General features: G+C 37.8%; 1 protein-coding gene across 2 annotated transcripts in view; it reads right to left on the bottom strand.

Moving 5' to 3' along the window:
* KCNK2 (potassium two pore domain channel subfamily K member 2) overlaps positions 1 to 18,912 on the bottom strand; it is an 86,656-nt gene that overhangs the window by 7,454 nt on the left and 60,290 nt on the right. For both annotated transcript variants that reach the window (XR_012763085.1, XM_075412993.1), the window contains one exon: positions 12,431 to 12,570. Coding sequence is in view for 1 of the 2 variants with exons in the window: in XM_075412993.1 (XP_075269108.1) it covers positions 12,431 to 12,570 (140 nt within the window). In the remaining variant the exon portion in view is untranslated. The remainder of the gene's footprint in view (positions 1 to 12,430; positions 12,571 to 18,912) is intronic.

Raw genomic sequence — 18,912 nt, 5'->3', positions numbered from 1 at the left:
TCACCAGCCGACACCACGTGCTGGTGATGGGCCTGTCTTGCAGAGGGCAAGCTGCTATATTTTAACTCTTGTGCGTGTAAGTTATTCAGGAGAATTTTAAAATTGTAGTTGTTAGGATATCTGATCTAAATTCTATCTAAATTCTAATTGGAGTTCTTTTGGGAAGCAAGTTTATGCAGCCAGCTGAAGAACATAATTAAATATGTCTTTGGAGATAGGTTCATGTTCCACATCACCTTAATTGGAACATGAACATGGTGGACCCAATCCTATCTTCCCATACACCAGAGCTATGATGTTGCTTGGCACAATTTCAGTTTTATATTAAAGAAAAAGACAAATTGAAAAATGCAGTGCTATTGCTAAGCAGAATTGAAATGCATTAGTAGTAAAACAGAGGTAATTGGCACAGCATGAGAAACTAGAAGTTCAGTGCTGTGTGAACTATGCATGCCCCAAATTACTGCTTTCAGCCCCTAGCTTTTGTGTGAACTGAAATGCACTCAAAAATGTTATCTCTTCAGAATGAAACTCTTAATTCCATAGCACTTACGGACTCAAGCACAAAAGGTTATGGGAAATGTGCAGTTTTTAACTGCCACTGTACATAAGTAACTTGCTTTTATAATTCGATCCCTCCTTTATCCATAGGGACATTTCCGTAGATGTTCAGGTTCTTTCTGTCCTTAGGGTATGACATTTTATCATATTGCACTACAGCTCCTCTTCATCGGGGGGCTGACAGCCACGAAATGTCTTATGCAAAGTGATTGAAATGCCAGTTGCCTATACTGCTCAAAATCAATATTCACATACCTACCCACTGTAACAATGGTTTACTTTTCTCCAATTCTCCTGCCTCATTGCAGCACACAGCTTTGTAGACTCTGCAGCTGTCATAGTTGGGGGCAACATGACAGGAGAACGAGGCCTGTTAGTCACAGAAATTATTGACAACTAAGTACTTTACATAAGGCTGAATGACACAAAATATTTCGAAAGCAATAGGAAAAACATGTCACAGTGATAGCACCTGACTCAGCCATACAATAAGCAGTGCTAACCTGGTGATGCTGTTCACTCCTAACCTTCAGGGAATAGAGATGCCACCAGTAACGGGGACACAGTCCCTAGCCCAGCTCCAGGATTGACTTCCTCCACATCAAAATCCAAATTAGACTGGAAGATATTAGACATATTTCACAAGAAGTATCAGCTCTAACCTATTAACATTGTACTTTGAACATCAACAGCTACTGACATTATTAGGTATTTATGAAGCAATACCTTACTGCCTTATGAGTCCAGGGAAAACAGGTCTCAATGACAAATTAAAGAAATATGGTAATGGTAACACAACTAAATATTCCACACAGCACACTTCACTACAAAAAAATGGATACTTTTTCTATCTAATAAACAGCCAATTCCTTGCCCAGCACCAGCCACCTGGCCTCCAGCTACGACTGCAGATGGGTCTGGATATCTCATGTATTCTGCACCATATCTGACAGACCCATGGGGATGTCTCGGATACCACAGGTCTTCGCTAGTAGCATCTCTAACTGTTTATGTTAAGGTGTCTCTGTCTACCTGTGGTGGAAATGTAACATTTACTCTATTAGGATATAGCAAAGAATAGCCTCTGCACAATTTTGAAGTGTGTCTACTCATTCCCGTTTAAGTCACTTTAGATTTTTTGAGGGTTTATCTGTTTGTTTTTAACTAGACATCAAAAACATACTGCATGGGCTTCCTGAATGACAAAGCAGTTCCTGAGCTGTGCACACGTTATCACCAATATCATTTAAAGAGAGACATACTGAATTTGACAGAACTAGGAAAAAACATGGACATTAAGCAACCCTTCCTTCATCTATTCCTGCCAAAACCCATCTAAATTAACAATGACCTCAAACAGGCTCTCAGCCAACATCACTGGTGAGACCAAAACTCTCAAAATTAATAAATTTTCCTTGTCACCATCTTTTATTTTCTCACTGTCTCCACACTTGGATAGAGGCCAACAGCATAACCCAGAATGTATGTCCAGAGAGATACTACTGCTAAAATAAACAAAAAAAAAGTTTGAAGGTACTGAAGCACCTGCTTCATTCATCAATACATTTGTTCTAATTCCTTAATACTTGTCAGAAGTTTGGGGATGTTTCTGGACACTCTGCTCACAAGAGATATCCAAATAATTATACAAACGAAACTGCCCACCATGTAAGACCACCAATTATTCTATTAAGTGTGGTCTGGACAGCACAAGCCATGTAGCCATAACCTTTACATGAGTAATCTATACTTTGAATTAAGCCATATCTGTGGTCTAACAGAAAAAAACACAAGCCTAATTAAAGATGTCCTTAAATAGACCGAAATGAATACACACTTGTCTAACAACTTTGCTTTAGTTTTGCTCCTCTCAGGGAAATTCTTGAAAAATCCTAACGTTACAGTATAGTCAGTTAATGTACTTACATACTGGGAAGAAAGATATCCTGCTTGGATGGAACTAAGATATATGACATGAAAATTATGATATACTTGGGAGGAGCTAAACCACCAAGTACCAACTAAGAAAAAAATTAGCATTATATATGCTATGCAAGAAAATGAAAGTATGTATCTCTGAATAATATGTGCAGCTTTTTTTTTTTTCACAGTTGTACTTTATATTGTTTCTTTTGGCACATAGGGCCCATACGTTTTACAATGGCCATGTTAGTGCATTCATTCTAAATGAATTAGAGAATTAAAGAGTCAGTAGATGAGCTGGAGATAACCATCTGACTGCATTTTTGGTGGTGGGGGGAGGGAAGTGGCCTTCCTTACAGATCTGCTTAACAGTCTAGATGTTACTCAGTATATAATTTCTAACATTTATCCCTAATGCATTCTCCAAAGTTTCAGAGCTTCATTTTTCCTCTCCAGTGTACTTTTTCTGTTACTTAAAAATAATACATCCAATTAACCTCCCCATGATATGCTACTCAGACACAAAGCTAGAAAGAGCATGTACATGTCACGTTATCCAGGCAGCAGAGTAGAGTACATAACATTTTGTCTTAGCTTTCAAGAAACTCATCCAGCGTTCACAGAAATTGTTCTCAAAGTCCCACTTCAAAATCAAATTTAAAAAAAATGTAGGTACAGAGAGGGTTGACGGGTTTAACAATGCAGCTGCTGGGTGGGTTGATGCCCTGTGTGAGTAGGAGGGTTTGTCTATCTGCCTTCTCACTTTCCTGCGGTTCTGGGCAAACATACAGCACCTCTTCCCATCTGAGCTATGGCTGGCCACAAATTTATGTTCACTAGACTGGAGCACAGAGGAGAAGACAACAAGTTTCACAGACATTTTTACTGAAGCCTGTGCATTTCATGTACAGTAAGGGAATGCCATTTATAGTCCAACTAAATAAATTCCCATCCCAGTTATTTGACTTTCAGTATTACTGTAATTATAGCATTACTAGCAAGTATCCAAACCCTATTGTGCTATAATCTGTGGACAGGTGTTTAGAGAAGACTGTGCGCTAGTTGTCTTTAAAGGTAAAGGAAAGCAGTAACAAAATGGAACATAAAAATGTTACAGGCACTAATGAGATACCTGTGCTGAACCTTCCTAGGTGTTTAACCACTATCTTCTATTCCTTCATTCTGTCAGGACCTCAGCTCTGTAGCAGAGAACTTTTCTACACCAGATTTTTAAGCTACCAGACTACAATTTCAAAGTGAATGGCACAAATGAAGCCAAGTGACCTCTTTTTTAGTTCCCCTGACTGGTATACTGGTCGCACTGTTTTTCACACAAATATTAGAGGAGAAAAGATTCTACTTTGTGAAATTGCCATCTTCTGGAGTAACATTTAAATTATATAGATGGTTGTATTTTTGTAGCCATACTGGTCAGAAAATTTTTGGGAACAACAGTTTCCCACTAGAAACTGCATAATTCAGTCCTGTAACAAGTAATGTTTGTGAGTTCATTCTGGTGAGCAATGATTGTTTGCTTTCACCCACATAACTTCCATGAGCACATCTGATGCCTTGGATGAAATAAAACACATTCTCCAATGGGAATGCAGAGAGCCCATGAATTCTGATAATTTTTTTGTGGAGGAACATCTATGGTGGCAGCTGTGGGAATATGTTTTGTGGAGATGCGACAGATGGCACATGCAGAAATGGCCCTTTTGCTCTATCGCAGTCTGATTCAACAAAACATAAATAGGTAGCCTACAAAATAATTCAAAAAACACACCTAGAAAAACAGAACCAGTTATACTAACAGTCACCACATTTATTTTGTTTTATGTCTTTTTTCCCAGAAATATGAACCCTCTTGTATTGGTGCCTCCTCAGAACTATTATTGAATATGGCCCATCAGACACCTCTTTGCATAGAGTTGCATGTACTGTACACAAGTTATTGGCCTGATTATCTCAGTTCCTGACATTCTGTTTTATTAATAACTTCCAAAGATAAAAAAAGATGCTGACATTTTCCTATCAAAATCAGCTGCTTTATTTAGTTGTTTCATCCACCTCAGAGAGCCATCCAACCCCTCTTTCAACCTGATGAGAGAGAATTACATCCACCTGTATTAACCACAAAAAGCTATTTAGGTTTACATAAAGCTCTAGTATCTGAGCCTAAGCTGATTCGGGAGAACAGCATGTATTCTCTGTCTGCATTATACAGCCAATAACTCTGCTGTGGCCAGAAATAGCAAGCATTTAAAGAATTATACTAGAAGAACAATGAAACCCAAGCCACAGGCAGTTGAAAGACTGTCTCAACTTTCTCCCACAGCAAAGAGACAACGGCTCTTTCACAAACTCATTGGACTTTCTTTAGCTAAAGAAAACATTAAAAAGGACTTTTAATTTTGACTTGGTACTGAGTAAAGAACAGCTATTGTAACTACATGGTCAAGTCCCAGTAAAAACTGTTTATTTCTTAACTTTCTAATGTTGATATCTGGAGTGATATTTGTGTGAAATATTAAAGCTCCACTTTGGTTGTTCAACACTAGTATTACAACTGCACTTATCCCTTGTAAAGGAAAGTATTCCATAGTTTCTTCAGTCCTTTTTATCCATGACTGCAAAGCAGTTTCTCCACTGTCAGCACAGCTTCTTCAAGATGTGAGATTTTTCTGCTGAACGGGCTTCGTCTAGTGACACCCACAAGACAGCTATCACGTGCATGCACACTCAGTATTACTAACATGCTTTAGCGCCTTTTCCTAACAGCCAAGAACTGAGATTAGCTTAAAAAAGTAAAGTTTTTGGCAATGTCAATCAAGCAGGTGTGGGCTGAACAGATTCCAGATTAAATATCACTCTGTCACTAAGGTAAATCACAAATATATTTGTCACAGTAGCTTAAAGATCGATTACATCTTGTCTCCAAAAATCAAGCTTTCCTAATGTAAACCATAATAATGCACATTCAGGAAACCTTCATCAGTAATTACTTCCAAGAAATGCCACTGCTATAACTGAGCTCTCTTTAACCAATTTCTCTTATTATGAAGTATAAGTCACTTGCTCCAGTTTTATTTTTGCAGCTTCAATAGCTCTCCCCCTCACAACTTGGTTGCAGCTAGCCCATGCCGGAGGCATTTCCATCCCCCTGAACCTTCCAGCCAGCTGGGTGCCAAGGGGGAATGCTGGGGGAAAGCTGGGCCCAGTGTGGGGGCTGGCAGGTGGGCACCATCAGTGCCCCCCTGCCCTCAGCAGGCACAGCGCGCCTGCCTGCTCGCGGAAACCTATTTGGGCAGCCTGTCTCTTGGAATCGGCACCACACCAGCATAATTTTGGGAGCCAGAACTTAATATGCGATAGCAAAACTGCAGTCTCTAAAGGGCTTTAATATGCCCAGCGAAGAGGCATGGTATAAATAAATATAAACCACACCAAAGTGAGAACAGTGTAGATGTTACCTTTGTGTGTGTGTGTTGAATCTGAAGTTAAGCAGGCATCACATGTCTGAAGTACACAAAGCTATGAGGAAAGATATCTCAAAAAAAAGTGTCAAAAAACCATCAGCAGATTAGTTTTCCCGGGACTCTCAGAACAACATGTTCTTTCATATCCATTATTGCACATAGCACTACAGTGTACTTGTAAAAGAGTAATCGATACAGAAGCTCAATGTTACAGCCTGTTACTAGGGCAGGACCGAGACCACCACCAGGATGACCTATGCTCATAATCTCTTGAGAAGGAAAGAGATCAAATTGTATTCAAAACCAGGTAAGCCATTTCTACCTTCTCCTTACACCGATGCCACTCCTTATACATCTCCGAGACTCAGAGACTGTATTGCCATCTTTCATTTTTGGGGTGGGTTTTTTTTGTCCTGTCACTAGTCAAATTTGATCAGAGACCTATGGCTGTATTACTGTAGAAAGATTTCATATTTTTCCCCATCTCATAGGGGAAATTATTAGAAACAATCACCTTTGGAATGTGGCTATTCTTTCTCAGATACACTTTTCTGAACATTTTGGATGGATTGGAAAAAAACTCTTAATGCTAGGCAGACTTCAGACAGCTCTTTTCCCTTTTTGTAGCTCTCTGCATTTTTTCCGAAGTTAGACCACAGATCTAGGGACTGTTTTCTGGTAATATATATTTTAATAACATCTGCAGCAGTAGCAGCACTTTCATACAGAAATCAAATGATCCCTTGCTTGCACATCCTAGAATTGTATCACCCTTATTAGTCATTACCTTGCAAAAGGACTTCACATGCAATTGCTTTCACACCATGACTGTGTCTCATAAATATTTCTGATTCAGTGCTTTCTAGGAAAAAACTTACAGAAAGTCAGTCTGACCTACCCATTGAACTTGAGGATATACAATTCTTAAAACTCCTGCAATTAGGTTTTTAATTTTCTGTAAGAAAATGAGAAGCCCAAACAATTGCTTTCTTCAACAGAAGCCGATCCATCTCACTTGAAATGATGCACAATGGATCAGCAACTGGCTCACACCTTTGTAGAAAGCCTCTGATCACCAGGCTGAAGAGTTATTCTTATCAATCATCTTCATTTCTAAGTGAATGGATTTTGTTTCTTAAAACAGCAAAAGCCAGGTGAAGAGCTCACCGACACTGAAAGAACTTCTCCTTCCTCCTCCTTGGTCTCAGCCTCACTGAACAGCCTCTGAGGCCTACCTATTTGCCTGGTCTGCCAGTTCAACTCACTAAAACCTTGCAAAACTGTTTCTCACTTGAGTCCACTCATTTTTTTCTTTCCATGCATACAGCCTACATTTAGGGTCCCCTCCCTGAGGGATATGAGAGATGGGTTCAAGTTCTCTTTAAGCTGTGACCCTTTTGCTGGGTGAGAACCTTTAGCCTGAAGCTAGTAAAATGAAAAGACAACAAATATTATAGGGAGTGTGATAATCTCCATGGCATCATCATGACAAGCCTAATTCTGTTTTGACAGACAGGAGTGACAGCTCTGCCACTGACGTCAAGAAGATTAAACTGAATGATAATTCAGATGAGACAAATTTAATTTGTTTATAAGTATCAAAGATAACAGTTGCCTCTTGAATTTCCACAAAAGTGAATGTGCTATTTCTCATGAAATTTTAGGCTTGGTCTTTAAAGCTGGATCCAGATTGTTCAATTCAAGAGAAAGCCAACCAGAATGAAAAATCACTTCTGGAAACTGAGCCGATGTCTAACACGAGTCAATCACTTGGATTCTTGATATATAGTGAAGAGAATGGGCTCTCCCAGGATGCAATTCATCTGATATGGTAGATGCCTTAAAAATTTTAAATGGAACATGCTAGAAACACTCCTTCCTTTCCACTAACTATAAAGGGAATGTAGATGACTAGATCAGGTGTTGGTATCTACACTGGAGATGAATCCTATCTTCATTGACTTGAATGCAGTCTGGACTAGAGCTTAATAAAGAGACCATCACGAGGCCAAGGGACATAAGCACTTAATTTTAAAAATAGGAATTTGAAATTTATAGCTCAAAAGACTAAGATTCTTGGTTTTGTAGGCATTGTTGCTGGAAATGCTGAAATTCAGAAGCTGTTGCATACTGAGGTAAAAGAAAAATATGCCAAGGAAAAAATCCTGCTGAAATTTTACCTTTCAAAGAGACTAAATTCAGAAAACTTTAAAAGTTCTCTGAGTAATCAGAGTATAGAGAATAATGAAGAGGAGGGAGTTTAAAGCAAGCTAGTACAACTGAAGCTGAATTTCAGAGACAGATCGCCTACTTAAGATTACAGCACACAGCATGTTCCAGTGGCTTTTCTGACACTTCATCTATCTTGCTTTATGAACTGCTTCCAGCAGCAGATCTATCCTTCTGAAACTCCCACTTCTGTCTCAACTTGTCTTTCACTTCCCTCCCCATCTGATGCATTCAAAACTCTGAAGAGTGTTTCAGGAGACAAAAGCCACCTAAGCAACTGACAGACATTCTGGTTATCTGGATTATAATACCAAAATACAGCATTGTTGTGGATCAGTGCATATCTGATCAGATTTTTTTGTCTCAGTTCGACTTACATATGGCAAACTTTCCTGGTAGTATCCTGAAAAAAAATAGATGTTTTATTTTGTTGAAACGGTGAAATTCATTATTACTGCCAAGTCTTTTGTAAACTGCTTTTAAGAACAATGCAACTGCATTAAGAAAAACATGAGCAGGACTATAGATATTGGGTGATATTCTTTATCATCATGCCCACTTCCAGGAATACGGAGGTTTGCTTTCACAATATACACCCTAGATATGGTATGATAAATTATTTTTCACTTTATGGGAAAAGGCAAAAAGGAGATTACTACAGCTGCCTAACAAAAGAGATATCAGCTGATATGTAGTTTTGGTTGTTGAGAGGAAGTAAAGAGAGGGGCTTTTCAACACTTGCCACCCCTCTGTCTTCATCCTGGACTCTGGTACAATTCACGAGACTTGGCTGCTGTCAGCCCTTGGTCTTAGACAGCTGAAACCAACACAACCGATCACTACTGAATGATCTGCTCCCTCCTGTATCTGAAACATGGTAGGCTACTGCTATTTTTTTCATGAAAGTTATGACACAAATCCTACACAGAATCTTGTTTACTTATAGCTGTCAATACCCATACTGAGTAAGATACGTCAAGGAAGATTTTCAGTGTCTTATGTTTCCTAGGAAATATATTAAACTGTTGGAGTTTTCAGAGTACATTCATTATGGTCCTATACATTTTATCGTAGTCTCTGCCCCAGTAGATTTCAGTGTATAACATTGTTTCTAATTTCAAAGGTTATCTTTAGCTATAATAAGCTATTTCCCCGAGGACTGACAGAACATTTCCTTAAAAGACAGTTAAAAAACATGCTTAGAGGTAGGATTTTCCAGTGTGCTCATTTCTAGTATTTCAACTCCAGATACGTTCATGTGCTATAATCTGCATCCATAGAAGCTGGAACAGACCATAGTAAACAGGTTTAACTGAAAAAACAGACAATAAGAGAAGTTCAGAGTCTCCTCTGGCTTCTGCTGGCATAGAAGAGACTTGATGACTACAGTTCCACTAAAGTCCCTCAGCTTCTTCACTCAAATTTACTGGGCAGATAGTAAGGATGGGCGAAGAGCAGCAGTTTTTATAAAACGCTACCTGTAAAGTCAATATTTGTACAACACTTCTGTTCAAACACAGCCAATCTTATAAGAAAATGCAATATATTTATATAACTTCCTTCCTACAAAGTATCATTAGGATAGAATACAAAAATAATTTTTCGTATTTTCTAACTTGCACACAACCTGTGCTATGCCACAATTTAGTTCTCAAACTGGTCTCTGTTTTTTTCAAAACTGTAGCATTTTCAAGCTGCTAAAACATTTTCTTTCTGTTATGAATTCTCAGACAGGTCTGAGCAATGGGTTAAGTAGTAGGGGGGAGATTTCTGAACATCAGAGATATGATTAATTGAACAAACAGTACCAATTATGTTATGTCTGTCTTTATCCTAACACACACGAGACACTTGTATACAGCAAAATCCTGAATACCCACATCAGCCAAGAGAATTTGGTTGTATCTGAAGAATGAGATTTTCCTTTTTGTAGACAAAATGAATATGCTTGTTTAGGCTACAAAGGTGAGAAAGAATGGAAAGGTGAAATAGGCCATACAGTCCTGGTGTCTGAGAAAAGAAAGTCTGGCATAGCACTGTGCTGCATAACCTGGCAAATTAAGTTTTACTGGATAAAAATAGAAATGTATTTAATGTGTTAAAGGAATCCATGAGTTTGTTCAATTCATGTTTCTTTAAATTTTTTCCAAAGTTTGTCTGTATTTAAATTGCTTCAGTATAAAATAAAAACAAGATATTATAAAATTCAAACATTCTTAATATATTATCATCATTATAATAATATGGATAATGAGACACTCTAAACAAGATTAAACCCTCAGTGTGCTATGTACAATTACAGAGTCAGGCTGGCATCTTATCCGGAGATCTCACTGTCTGCATCAGAGAGAAGAGTATGAGAAAAGTGAGATTAAAGACCAGATTAATCCTAGGAAGTAGTGTGAAGAACTGAACTGTGTCACCAGTGTCTGAGGAAATGCAGCAATACCAAGCCTGAACAAGGTATTTTTGCACAGTCCCACAGTCATATCACATTTTTTCAAGAATCCAGAAATAAGTAACCCAAGGAAACTAAATGCATTTTAGGAAATGCCCCAAGCTGACAACAGACACTGGGAGAGTGCGGTGGGGAAACGTCGCATGTTCTTGCCCAGCTCTTTCATTTTCTTAGTGCAGAGGGAAAAATGGACTACACCAACCTAGTTCTGATGTTCAAAATAATGAAGAAAAACCATGCAAGTTAATGGCATTTCAAGTGATATATTGGTTTGTCTGCAGCCAGTGTAAATCATGCAGGTTGGGTGTTAAGGACTCTCTCAGTGCTTTTCCAGAAAACAAAACGGTGACCCTGCAAACTGTTGAACTTGCAAAGGGGAACAACTTGTGTGATACCTGCTGCTCCCTATCTGTGAAGAACACTAGAAAAGCTTGTTGTGTAGGGAAAATTATAAACATCGTTTCAAATTTACAGTACAGGGGCAAGAGATGATACACTTTAAATAAAACTGATCAAATAAACATTGTCCTCTGCTTCAGAGCCAAGTGTTTATGCAATGGCTGGTAAAAGTGCACTTACAACATACCTGCCACAATGCTGTCTCTAACTACGAAGAGCTATGAGCACAGCAAGGGCAATGGAAGTGGGCTGCCTGCCCCACATGCCTCACAAAGTGGGCTTGATCCTGCCCGAGCACCCAGCTCACATCCTCCTGCCTGCTGTCACGGTCACTGCTGCCCTCTGGTCAGAAGGCCGCAGGGACCCTGCGGGTCTGTAACAAGTGAAGGTGTATAGGGGTGAGCTACCCTTTATGGCCAGGTCTTTGGGAACTCAAGGATTGCCAGGATTACAATCCAGGCATTGATGGTGCGCCCTACAGCTAGGAAAACAATTTAAAACACTGTAAGTAGTAGGCCACTGCACAGTAACCTATATACTCATTCCATCAAAAAGAAATTAGAGTTTTTATATTTGAGTAACATAAGTGAACTGATACGTGCAGAGGAATTGAAGATAAATTAGAGGGAAATAATATGTTGCTTGAAACAAAATGAATTTATTTCTCAAACTTCAGTAAAACCTGAACTGTGCTAGCTGCAATCAAAGGACATTTTATTTATCCTCTAACATTTTCAAAACCAGGACGGTTTCTTAAATGACAAAATTTAAAGTAAAATATTGTAGTATCATTGGAATGATAAATACACATTTACAGGTAAAAAATATGTTTGAACTGAAAGCAATACATCTGACTACAAATAACTAGGCATGCCGCTGAAAATATTATGGTAAAATACACCCAGGCATATTTAAATAATTCATTCCAATACCTTGCATGGTATGAAACATTTATTCTCTTACCACCATAAAATGATCAAATGTATCTTGAATATAATTATTTAGTTTTTTAGTATTTTTCTTTACATACCTGCATCCCATATAGAAACAATCAAAGCAGAATGATTTTTTTGCCTCAAGAATTAAAGACTACATTCTACTGTCAAGAATAATCCTTTTAAAGGTTTTTCTTTCCTGTAAGTCGGGTGCAATTGTGCACAAACACTTAATTTAAGACATTTAATCTAATTGTATATGCAGTCATGTGAAAAAATCACTGTATGTTTGACTAGATTGCTACAAAGTCTGCTGCAGTTAAGCTACAGCATAGACTTCATACATAAACAGTTTTGACCTATGCCCTAAGAGCAAAAGCAGCGAACCTGACTTCTAATCAAAGTTCGAAAAATTAATAGTTCTTCCCCTTCCAAAATGTTCTTACCTCTTCCTTTGTCTTTTTTGATATGACTCTTAGCCAGTCCCCAATCATGCTGAGGACAGCTGCAAAGTAAGCGAGCCCAACAAGGATCCAGAACCACACCACTGGCTTATAAAAATCTAGGTATTCAATATCTGATCCACCTGAAAAACAATACAGTTAAAATTAAAGCAGACTTAATGGTTATAGGTGCAAAACTGCTTTTAAATTAATTATTTTCCTAAAAAAAAAGGTTATATTTCTTACAACTTCTTTTTCTCACTCATGCAAAATTTCATAGCAAAACATTTTGATGAATTTGAATAAATGATGATCTAAATTCATCCACTCCTGAAAACATGGATTGGAGTATGCAAATTTTAGACAATGATTACTAATAATTACTAATAATGAAAAATGAACGCAGACTGATTCAACTTCTGATATATCATTATTTAAGGTAGAAGTCATTGAGATCAATTTGAATGAAAGGACTCCCCACCTGCTCCAAGTAATAAGGTCATACTAAATTTTAAGTATTGCTCTGGAATACAAAATGTGTTCATATCCTGATAAATCTGATTCTGCAAGGACTTTGAAACACATCTCAATACTTACATGAATCCTTTAGCCCTAGTAAAGAAGAACAGCACCTGCATTAAAGTGTCCCTGTTCGGTAGGCAAACATTATCATCTCCATTTTGCTGAGGAAGAAACCAAGATGCAGGGACTTGAGCTGAACTAATCATACTCCAAAAGAGGTGGATGAAATAGATGTCATCTGAAGGCAGCTTTTTTGAATCCCACTGCCATATACACCAGTCACTTTCTGCTTTCCAGCATTAAAGGAAAATGGATACATTCGAGAGAGGTCTGTAATGGAGCTTTCAGGTACAACACAGCTATAGAGAACAGATGTCTTATTTCCACACAAAAAAGTTACATTCATCCAGAGCTCCTGACAACACAAAGTAACTCAGATTTCCCATCTTGCAGTACAGTAAAACAGAAGCCTTAAAGTTGCTTTTCAGTCGTGTTATGACAAATAAAATCAGGCTCCTAGTTTGTGTTGCTGGAGGTAGAAGTTTAATGTGTGTATCTGCTCACTATTGAATAGGCTCTACAGTAAAACCTTTTCAGGCACATTAAAGCAGTCTGTATGGGTACATAATATGTTGCTTTAAGTATCTGTGTCCTGTACTAAAACAGCTGAAGGAAAATTGGCCCCAAAATATCAAGCACCTTATTACAGTAACAAGATTAACTCTGATGAAGAGTAATGTTTTTTTTCTAGTTGGTATTATCTAATTATCACAGAGATTACATGCAAATAACAGAATTTTACTGATGGTTATCTTTGTATGGAAGTCCTCATAGACAGAAATTTTATTATTCTCGTGTCAGTAAGCCTTTTCATCAATAAAATCCATTAAGCTGTAATAGTTTACTCAACTATCCAAGAGATTAATCCACACTGCAAAAATTGATGTGTTTTGAGACAAGTAAGGTGAAGACAATCAACCACCAAAAGGTTGAGTTTGTCACAACCCAAGACAAACAAAATATCAGTAATGAAGCAATTTGTTAACATCATCCAGCTCATGTCAAACCAGTAAAAGAGGATTTTAGGGATGATTTGCCCAAAATTTGTTGTCATTCAAAAAAATGGTGGATTACCACCAAGCCTTTGTTCTATTAGGAGCTAGGAATGAACCACGCTTGCTGGTTCACTTTCTTCTCCAGCTGTTCATACAATGCAAAAGAAAGTATCACATAAAGCATCCACTCAGCTGGTTTCTAAGTTTTGGTGTGTTAAGTTTATAAACTGAAACCAGAACCTAACTCTGCCAGTCTGCAGGGAGCATTTCCTTCACAGTTTATACCTAATTTGTTTACAGCAAGGTTAATTATCAGGGCAGGAGTTAGGACACATTCATATTCAATCAAGAGTTTTCTTTACTGTCTGGCCAGGAGATGGCTCCATCTAGCCATGCCCAAAGGAGCTGAGCTTTCCTCAAGTTGGAAGGGGACAGTCAACGACCCTCTAGGAAAAGGCTTAACAGCTAAAATCTTTATTAGCTGTTGAGTTTCCAAATTTCAAGGAATTCCCGGGTGAGATCTCAATTTAATGGAGTAGCAGGGAGAGAGACACATACCTAAGGATGTTTGTCCTGAGATAACTACTGTCTCCCATGATGCTTAAAAATCACGGAGTACTATAATGCAGTTACCTGGGAATGTCATTAAACAGGATTTCACTGGTAGGAAAACATGATCAAAAGTCAACTGTACTGAATTTAAAGTAAATGGAATTCATTAACTACTGGATTTACAATTCACATAAATGGGTATGAATGTATTTGGGCAGGAGTATGTATAGGTAAATGTATTTGTACTGAAGTATATGAGAATTCATCTGATTTTTTTACTGGTAACATTGTAAAAAGCATATCAACATGATACATTTGCACAGATTTTTTTATAGCATGATTTTTACTTAATAATGCTATCATCTTTCTTTAGAAAAGCAGATTATTTTATATAGCCCATTAGGAAGCAAAATGCTGACAAGGCAGAAGCTGAATTTTGTTGGTTTTTTGGCAAAACCAATTTTTGTGGGCCAAGGAACAAAACCTTTTTCCGGCTTTGTTTGACCTCTGCTTGAAACAGGGTACAACCACAGGAAAGTAGAAACCTGTCTCCCAACTGGAGTGCGCTTACTCTTTAACTAGCAGTCTCACTGCCATAATCTTTTACCAAGAGCAGCCACAGTTTATGGCCAAGATGTTTTGTGGTACAGATTTGATCCAAAGTCCCTCGAAATCTTTGAGAAATCAAAGAGTTTTTCCATCGATCTTCATCACAGTCTATGGTATTGCTGCTGCCACCGTTCTTATATGTGTGAAACAACCTTTAAATTATTTGGGATTTTCAACACTTTGGAAGTCATAGGTTCTTTTATGGCCCCAAACCATACTCCTTAGTGAGGTGAAAGTTCTGTATTTTAGTGAATGATAGCATTAGAGAAGATTTCAGGGGTTCGTTAGAATGGATTCTGGTTCTCAGGTAAGGGATCAGGCTTTCAAATATATGTATTTTTTTATTTATTTACATAAAACAACTACATTTGAAGTAATTAATTTTCTTAATTGTTGCCACTCTTTTCCCCACTCTTTCTACAGCTAACAATCAAAATTGAAATACGCAATTATTTCTGCAAAGTTGTCTGGTTTTATTTGCATTTTTGCTGCGAAAGTAGAAGCAGAGATTAGAAAGTGCTGTTGGTGTTGAGTATCTTAATTCCATACCAGCACAAATTTCTACATTATTCAAAAGTTGGCCCTTCCAACCAGCAAATGTCTTTATTATTTTTTATCAATAGTACAAATTGTTCCAGGTATAGAAATGTGATTAAATCCAAACAGAATAACAAGTAGCTGTCCATCGTTCTCACTGTGACAATCCTGGCCAGCAGGCTTAATCCAGAAATGTCATTTGTCCCACTCAGAAGAAATACGGAGGGTTCAGCCCTGCAGCTTGAAAGGAATTACCTCCAAGGACTGCAAAAAGAGACGGAGAAAGGCTAGCTTATGTGGAGATGTGGAAAAGCAGCATGCTTGGGTTAAGAAAACATTGCATTGTGTGCAAGAGAGAATCTAAGTAGGCTGTACGAGTTACTTGATGCCACTCTGGAAAGTGAAGAGCTACTTCAGAATACAAAGCTGAGCTATAAAACACTGCTTACATGCCGTCCTATACAGAAATCAAGCAAGACATGGTGTGCTGACTTGAAGCAGGCTGCATGGTTCACACCAGACTGTCCCTATTTTGGACCTGAAGTCCTGAGGTGGCAAAGAGCACTTCCAAATGCCAAAAAAAGACACAAAGTCTGTGGGAGAGCACACAGCTCTCTTACGAGATGCTTGACACATGCCTCGTGCTCGGCATGACAGCGATTTCTTTCTGTAGAGGTCTTTCTGTCAGGTTAAGTAATGCCATATAGCGAGGGGAGATCAACGGGGTTGCTATGACCACCAGGTGAAGCGTTCCAGTTCAGTGACATTAAATGAGACTAAAATATCTCAGTGTTCTACAAACTGGGTCTCAGACCAAGCAATACAGCGCAGACCCAGGTATCTGTATTACAGTGGCAACACAACAAATTCAATTACAGACCAAAACAGTAAAGAAGCAATAAGGTAAAAATCAGAACTCAAACAAGGAACAAAACAACAACAATAACAACAAAAATAAACTAAAACACAAACACACAAAAGAGAATATATTTTTAAAGTGACACTTGCAAAATTCTGTGATGTGTTTAATTGGACTGATCGCAGCATAACCTGATATCATCATTGTGCCCCGCTGTGAAACAGACTACCGATGTGCTATTTATGTTTCTGGCCTCTGCTTAATTCAGTCAAGTTTTTGACTTCTCATCTAATTTAGATTTTAAACCTGTTAGATTAACTCCCTCAGAAATATTTGACATACCTTCCAATCTGCACTGCAGTTAAAGGATTTATCTCCACTTATGAACAACATATTGTCATGTTATATGTATATATACATATGTCAGTGCTAACTTTAGTACCCAATAATATCTTTCATTATACTAAAATAAAAATGACAAGCTTGACATGAAAAGATCTTTCTTTTCTCTTTCACTGAATATTCATAATATTGGCTGGATTTTCTTCTGTCAGATTCAAGTCAATGGTTTCTCTTGAAAACAAGAAAAGGGATGTTTGACCATATCCTGATTTTTATAAGACAGTGCAGGCTGTAGTACAATTTCTTACTTCCATTTTCTTGTGAAAAGCTACAACAATAAATTTCTTCAATTACAAAAATCACTTATTTCTTTCCAAATATAAAAAAATCTACTCCTCCAAAAATTAGAAAAACCAAACCATTTCATAAGACATAGAAATGTTAAGTTTGTTTTTGGAATACTGTTCATATATTTTCTTGAACATGCACTACAAGAGCTCTTCGTCTTTTCCCTCCTTGCATGCACCTTGAGTGATCAGTTTTTCACGTCTGCCTAAAGATTTCTCTTGCTAGTGGAAACTACAGCTGAAATTTCCATAAGCTCCTAATAGCAACCTAGATTCTGAGTACAAAAAGGGACATTTTGGCATTCTAGTTTCTGGGAACAGAACACTTGGTCTCCAGTACAAACGAGAAGAAATTTGTAGAAAAATTCTGGAGAACTCTACAAGAATTTCTAATATGATAGCCTGCACTACAGCCTTTAACACCAGTATGTTTCTGAATCCCAAGTTGGCTCTCTTCTGGTACAGCTGTTCAGAAACATTCTCTCCTTTACCTCCTAAAAGGTTCTTCAGGACTTCTCTTCATCTCTTACCTGCAGTGGTGCCAGAAAGCAGCAAGTTCCATGTTAGTGACAAATGACAGATATTGTAAGAAATGTTTCTTTTAACCCGAACACACGTTACCATAATGATGTCATTTATATGTAGAGCTTACAAACTATTTTTTTTCCTCTGAGATGACCATTACCAGAATATTTGGAAGTTTTCAAATATTTAGGAATTTTGGATTTTGAGGGAACTTTGTGCCAAAATGGACACAATCATTAAATATCACATGGATCTCCAACATGTTACGAAAATTGTCCAATTTTATTTTTATTGTTAAAAGAGTTCGCTATACTTGCAAATTGCAGTTTCACTGCCCACCAGTCTGCCTTAGCTCTGACTGTAATTCTGAGTGGAAGAAGGTAACTTTCACTTCATGTATTACTTAAGAAACATGCCGTCTGGCCAGGACAAATCAGAAAAAAGAACAAATTAGTGGTAGTGTGAGGTTTTTTTCCAAATGCATTGTTATCTAGGTGCTAAGTAGACTGAAGTATCATTCTACCCACTACATGCCTCACCGTGACAAACCAGAACCAAGAATGCCATGCTCTAGAGCCACAATTTCAGATGCAATACCCATATGCTATCATGACAACATCCCCTACAGCCTTATACAGAGTTACATGCCTTAACTCTACATGCTTCTTTCAGCTCTGTTTATGGCACTGAGCTTTCCTAAACTTCAAGGAGAGTGTGTTGTAGTTGAAGCCTATGACAAATATATCAGTGGCCCTTAGCATCTGCATAGTAGTTATGGCTTACCTAAAGGAAAAACAAGCAAACCAAAAAATCAGAAAGTCAACTTACTGATTTGTTAGCATGCAAATTACTCTGCACACTTCCTCAAAATTAATAAGGAAGCCTAGCCCTTAAAAGAATTTTGATCAACTCTGTTGAGAACTTACAATGTCAGTTTTCTTCAAATATCTTAGTATTTATGCACACTGATGAGTAAGTTTCCACAATGCAAAGCACAGTCAATTAATACCTTGTCTATTTTTTTAAATTTTTATTAAACTAGAACTTATGTACTGGAATGACAAGAAAACAAATGGACCTTTTTGAAAAATCCTTCAAGTCACCTACCATGAATTGAGTATGGTAGTCCACACAAAG

Source organism: Opisthocomus hoazin, chromosome 2, assembly GCF_030867145.1.
Source record: "Opisthocomus hoazin isolate bOpiHoa1 chromosome 2, bOpiHoa1.hap1, whole genome shotgun sequence".
Taxonomy (NCBI): domain Eukaryota; kingdom Metazoa; phylum Chordata; class Aves; order Opisthocomiformes; family Opisthocomidae; genus Opisthocomus; species Opisthocomus hoazin.
Note: the sequence above shows the minus strand (reverse complement) of the source record. Positions and strands in the feature narration are given on the sequence as shown.